The sequence below is a fragment of the Paramormyrops kingsleyae genome, chromosome 7 (genome assembly GCF_048594095.1).
Source record: "Paramormyrops kingsleyae isolate MSU_618 chromosome 7, PKINGS_0.4, whole genome shotgun sequence".
Lineage (NCBI taxonomy): Eukaryota > Metazoa > Chordata > Actinopteri > Osteoglossiformes > Mormyridae > Paramormyrops > Paramormyrops kingsleyae.
In genome coordinates this window covers 34,633,097-34,639,096 of record NC_132803.1, presented here as the reverse complement: position 1 = coordinate 34,639,096, position 6,000 = coordinate 34,633,097, and the positions used below count along the sequence as shown (strand labels likewise).

General features: G+C 43.2%; 1 protein-coding gene across 4 annotated transcripts in view; it reads left to right on the top strand.

The window, feature by feature from the left end:
* Positions 1-983: 983 nt before the first annotated feature.
* sh2d4a (SH2 domain containing 4A) overlaps positions 984-6,000 on the top strand; it is a 13,573-nt gene continuing 8,556 nt past the window's right edge. Inside the window, exons 1-4 of one of the 4 annotated variants that reach the window (XM_023797029.2) lie at positions 984-1,669; positions 2,531-2,762; positions 3,498-3,651; positions 5,591-5,738. In XM_023797029.2, the coding sequence (XP_023652797.2) occupies positions 2,585-2,762; positions 3,498-3,651; positions 5,591-5,738 (480 nt within the window). In that variant the 5' untranslated portion in view covers positions 984-1,669; positions 2,531-2,584. Of the gene's footprint in view, positions 1,670-1,870; positions 2,108-2,157; positions 2,251-2,530; positions 2,763-3,494; positions 3,652-5,590; positions 5,739-6,000 lie in introns of those variants that run through there. The other 3 variants (XM_023796992.2, XM_023797012.2, XM_023797020.2) reach the window with 3 other exon arrangements.

The following is a 6,000-nucleotide window of genomic DNA, read 5'->3' as shown; positions in this document are numbered from 1 at the left end:
TCTGTTGGATCCAGATTGCCTTCCTCCACCCGTGCTGCTGGATGATGCCTACACAGTCCAGGCACTCCTGGTCTCCTGGACATTGGTGGAGGAAGCTGCAGTATTAGTGGAATGGGAGAGGTATGGCTCAGAGAAATGTGCCTGGGTCATGACAGCAGACATCCTCAACTGGGCAATGGTGGTTGTATTCCACTGTGATCCCGACAAACTTGCTCCTCGAACCCAGGACCAGCCTCGTTGTCGCCGTCCTTAGCCTCCAGGAGGCAGCCATCGGGGGGGGGGGGGGGTTCTGTCACACCCCCTTCTTGAGAGTGCATGCTCAATTGGTTGGAGTTCCCTGTATAATCCTGGGTTACCTTGCACTCCGTGCGAGGTATTGTTGCTCCATGTAGCTACTTACAGAGCTCTCTCTACTTGTCTGTCGTGCAGCCCTGACGCGTCCAGCTCTTTGTGTTCCGGCTCCTGACCATCTGCCCTGGATTCCCGCTTTGTGTCTGCCCCTGTCCAGCACTTTCTTCGTAGGACTGATCTCCCCGGCTTTCCGACTGACCAGCTCTGTGACCCCGACCAAGTGTCTGCTTGCTTGTTTTACTTTTTGACTGCTTTGGCTTTAATAAAACCCTGCTTGCTCAGCCAGTGGATCCATTCTGAGTGTTTTTTGTCATGAGAGAAGAAGTTATGTTACCCATCAAATATGTTTACGATCAAATTGTACTAAGCTTTAGATATGTGTGTGCTAACAGGAATCTACAATAAAATAAAAATATAAATGTGTCCGTATCACTGTAGGACATATCATATATCGTTCTTGTTTCCTAAAGATAGGTACCATTTCCACTGCTTTATGCCCAAAAAATGCACCAGGAACTGGAATCTGGTAGTTAATGTTCAACTTTGGAGGCAAAGTTCCCTCTATAATATTCCAGTTCTGTTTCCTTATGAAATTGACGAAACTAAAATTAACGACTTATTTCCGTATGCAAAGGAATGCATACCAACTCTTTCCATCCACCTTCCTAACCGCTTATCCCATGACGTGCTAACGCTGTCATTAACAACTACATTTTATTTTTAATAATTATATTTTACGAGGCCTGATGGTTGCATTAGAAAAGCAGAACTCCTGCCATTATATACCTACCATGTGTTGATAGCAGCATTCAGACGGACGACACGTTTAATTTTGCCAAGATATTACAATAATCAACAATATACCGCATATGTACTCGATCTAAAGCGACGACCCAGACAAATGACAAAAGTTACACGTAGCCTACGTGTAGAGAGCCAGGGGAACTATAAGAGGTGTACACTGAAGGCGTGCAAAGATACGGCGATAGCTGTAGGAACACGTCGCTAAACGTCATTTTAAAATTCACTCAGGTTCCATTAACATTTAAAATAGTGGCAGAAAAGACGGATCATGAAAAACACTTTGTCCGATCTGCATTCATTCTAAGGTCCGCGGTTAAGTGACAGATTTCTAATACCTCACGTCATACGGGTGAACTTCTGGTTCATACGGATAATCCGATGTTATTGTAACAGAGTGATGACAGGTGTGTGCCTTATTTTGTAATGAAGCACATTTTCTTATTGGGATCGCTTAAAAACTTCGTTTAGTTTATACGCTATTCACCTGTAACCTGTTTTACCTAAAGACCAACAGGTAAGTACATTTTATTTATGTGTAATACCACTTCGGACAATTGTCGGACCTTTAAAACAATGATTTAGGTTACTAACCTATTTCTCAAAAACTGGGGAAGTGAATTTTGACATCAGAACTTGGCTGAAATATAAAAAACTACAGTTTTTCGTGTGGGAATTGCACTGTCATTGTCGCACACGCCTATTTACAATGCAAACTCATGCAAGGGTTTATTTGTAAAGTAAATATTACACCAAAGACGGTTTTTGTAATTTTACCACAAGTACGCATACTTTTTGTATTGATCTCAAACGCATTTGGGGAATATGCATTCGCTTTCAAGTATAGTACGTGGTCGTTTATTAGGGAACAGTTTGCCGATAAACACAGTAGGCTAGCTTTTCCTTGGTATTTCATTGTTGGACTTCGAAGCTTGTTTCGCGCGACTCATGAATGGTATGTGACGTGGTTTCATTTCTCATATATAACATCACACATCACGTCAGTCCGTCATTCCAGAGGTTTTATGGGAGTTAAATAACATGTTTTAACTATTTCATTTTTTGTTTGTTTGTGTTGATCATTTATGCAATAATTAGGCTAGTATTCTTATTTTATACCTAGCTAGGCAAAGACAGTACTTTAGTCTACTAAGTATTATCATTTGGTTTTATGCATCCTGCCTGTCAGAATATTTTTTTAAAATGTACCTTATCTGTAGTGATAAATTCGTGAAATTAATTAAACGCTGCCTGTTTTAAGTTAAACGCGAAGTAGCTGATTTGATTAGTTGGAAAATGTAAATCTTGTGTTATAAATGCACTTGATATGTTTTGTTAAGTGATTCCGCATTTGCTTTTTGTAAACCTGGCCGTGAAGACCGGAGTCCCGCGAACCGCAGAAGCCTGACGCACCAGCCGTAGCAGCCGCACCATGCTCCAGCAGATTCTCACAGACATGTACATAGACCCCGAGCTGCTGGCGGAGCTGAACGAAGAGCAGAAGCAGACCCTCTTTTTTAAGATGAGGGGGGAGCAGATCCGGCGATGGAAGGAGAAGGAGGCTCAGCTGGAGAAGCAGGAGGTCAAGGCAAAGAAACCTTCCAGAAGAGGTAATATTGCTGTTAAGAATCACGGACCTGCTCACCAAAAGCCTCTTTTCACTTGTAAATGATTTACCTTCTGTGTGAAAGCAGGATCCAGGTTACAGATTCCTCTGTTGACCCAGCCTACACTGGGAGAGCCTGGAAACAATAGTATAACCTTTAAATATACTTCAGAATGCAAGTCACACCCCAATAATACCCACTATCCAAATAACTTTAATGCATTTCTATACAGTGCATTTCCCAGCATGGGTGCCCATCTCACAGCCTCTCTGTGGTTTTATTGAAGCCGGGCTCGGCTCAACAAATCAGATCACGGTTTGAATTGAAGCAGCATACATTTCTAATCCCAGTCAGAGTTCCCCTAAAGTGGCAACCTAGCATCAGTCCATGGGGAATAAAATCAGTGCATCATTCCCAGCTGATAAAGCTGGTTGGTCAGTCTGCATCGCTTCCTCCCAGGCGCCCAAGCACCTAGACTAGGGGTTTTCTAATTGGTTAGTCTGCATTGCTCCCCCCAGGTACCCAAGCATCTAGACTAGGGGTTTCCTGATTGGTCAGTCTGCATCGCTCCTCTCAGGCACTCAAGCACACCTGGATTAGGGGTTTTCTGATTGGTCAGTGTACATCGTTCTCCCCAGTCGCCCAACCACCTGGACTTGGGGTTTTCCGATCGGTCAGTGTGCATTGTTCCCCCCAGTCACCAACGCACCTGGACTAAGGGTCTTCTTCCCCCAGCAGGGAAGCAGGTGTCCTGGCTGCACAGCTCGAATGATGACGTCTGGGTCTGGGTGATGGGCGAGCACCCCACTGACACGCCTTACGAGCAGATCTGTGACGCCATCATGGCAGAGCGGGCGGCCCGGCAGGCGCAAGATGAGGCCGAGCAGCTCAGGTACACCACCCCTATGCCACAGCTGAGACTTTGACTGGCTCATCATTTTGGCACACTGTAATGGAATAATGATACATTTCACTCAAAGAATCACTTTAGCTAAGTTTTCCTAGTGCTTATTATGATTTAACCAGTTCATTCATCTATCCATCCATCCATCCATCCAATGCAGAGATTGTCAATTTGTCCGTACATGGACAAAAGTGTCTGTGGCAAAAGTTTCGATTGAGGAAAAACTATGTTTTTTTAAATACTATATATGTGGTAAAAATTGCATTTTGATCAAAATTTCGATCAGAATTCATCTTGATGATGACTTCTGCTCTAATGTCTCGGGCAGTGTTTCCCGACCCGGTCCTCAGGGACCTAAGGTCGGTCCATGTTTTTGCACACTCCCAGCTCCCTACCACACAGTCCACATTTTTTCAAAAATTTACCCATGTCACATATCACACATCCATTAGCTGCTCACAGTGAGTACACCTAAACGCACCAAAGTAGCACCTCATAGAGTTAATTAATGAGGAATCTTCCTACATGCTTTTAAAACTGTGTTTGTGTCATCTTACAGAAAAGACAAGCTCTTTTTTCAGAGCTGGACTAGAGAACGGAAAGCAAGTAGGGGAATAGGCTTGTTTGGGGCGTGAGGTGATGACAAGGTCATTGACCTTTGCACCTGGCAGTCATGCGTTTATCCGGCATACACCATGCAAATAAACGACTTGTTCAGCTGCTGCAGCAGTCACAGGGTTTGCCACCATGTGGAGTGAACGTCTCAGCTGACCCATCTTACCTTACTTATACAGTCACTGGTAATCTCAGTGTTTCTCCCACAGACAGGAAGTGCTTTGGTTAAATATTTCCTCCTCCTATCTGCACCAGGCACTCCCTGTAGTGTGAGATTAGCTCCTTTGTTAAAGAAAAAAACATTCACTAGCTTTATCGCAAAGACGGGCTTGTAAATATTCTTTGAAGCATTTTCCCTCTAAGAAAGAGCAAAGTGCTGGAAACCAGTAATTCAAGATGTACGAGTCTTCATTGTATATCCTCACTCAAAATGCTAGTTCTGTGAAATATAACATAAATTTGGCCACAACAAAATGTCCCAGGACATTATATGAACTGTCCCAAAAAATATAGTGTAATAAAAAGATCTGAAGTCTTAAATTTCTTCTTTGGCAGAGTAAATATAGGATACAGAAAAATGTAACTTAATGGAAAATAATTTATTGCTTAATTTATTCTATGTCGAGTGGGTTTTTGATGTTCGTGTTTACGGACTGTGGAGGGAAGGATAGTTATTGTACCTACAAATGTTTTCAGGTATTTTACTTCTCATTTGCATAACAATAACATAACAAGATGTGCCGTTCAGCAGAAGGTTGCTGGTTCAAATCCTGTGGTCAGTAGAGTAATTCCACCATTGGGCCCTTGAGCAAGGCCTCTAATCCCCAGTTGCCCCAGGCACTGTACTGTGGCCCTGTTTTCTCAATTGTACTTTGCTTTGGACAAATGTATCTGCTAAATAAATGTAAATGCACATATACATTTATTCAAGCAGTAGGCTTCCTTTTACTGAGAAACAGAAGCCCCTTTGTGGGATTTAATCAGGGAGTCAGTTGATCACTTCAATGCTACCCGTTGCACTGTGAGACGGTTTTGGCAATTGTGAAAGAAAATCAATCTGTAAGATTTTTCACAAGGATTTAATCTTCAAAAAATGTAGAAATTCATAAGGGAGTTTTCAGTGAAAAGTCTCTGTAATTTTCTACTTACAGCTTCACGCCAGGGGTATGTCTGTGATGTTTTTGTCAAGCGACTTTGAATCTGTCGTTTTAAAATGATCAGTAAAGAATTTTGGGTTTGAATCTGCTCTTGCTTGAAAGATGAATCTGTGTGTCTGTGTGCGTGTCTGTGTGCGTGTCTGTGTGCGTACAAGGGCCCAGAAGGAGAAGGAGCTAGTGAAGCGATTCTCCAAAATATACATGGATCCAGAGGTGGAGCTTTGCAGGCAGGAGGAGGAGCAGAAGGAGCACATGAGGCAGGAAGCAGCAGAGGAGCAAAGGAAAATAGAGGAGGAACTGAAGGTATTCTGGGGTGGGCTTTCACAGATTTCTCATGTCATCTCTTCATTCACCTTCCAACCCTCCATCCATCTTCCAACCGTTTATCCAAGTCTGGGTCATGGGGGAGTAGAGTGTACCCCAGGCAGCATAGGGCACGAGGCTGGGGTACATCCTGGATGGGGTACCAGTCCATTCGCCTTCCAGTGTTACTCAGTATGGTCGCATCTACAGATCCGTAGCAAAATGCATTTTGTTGAAGCACAGTAGAATAACATTATTCATA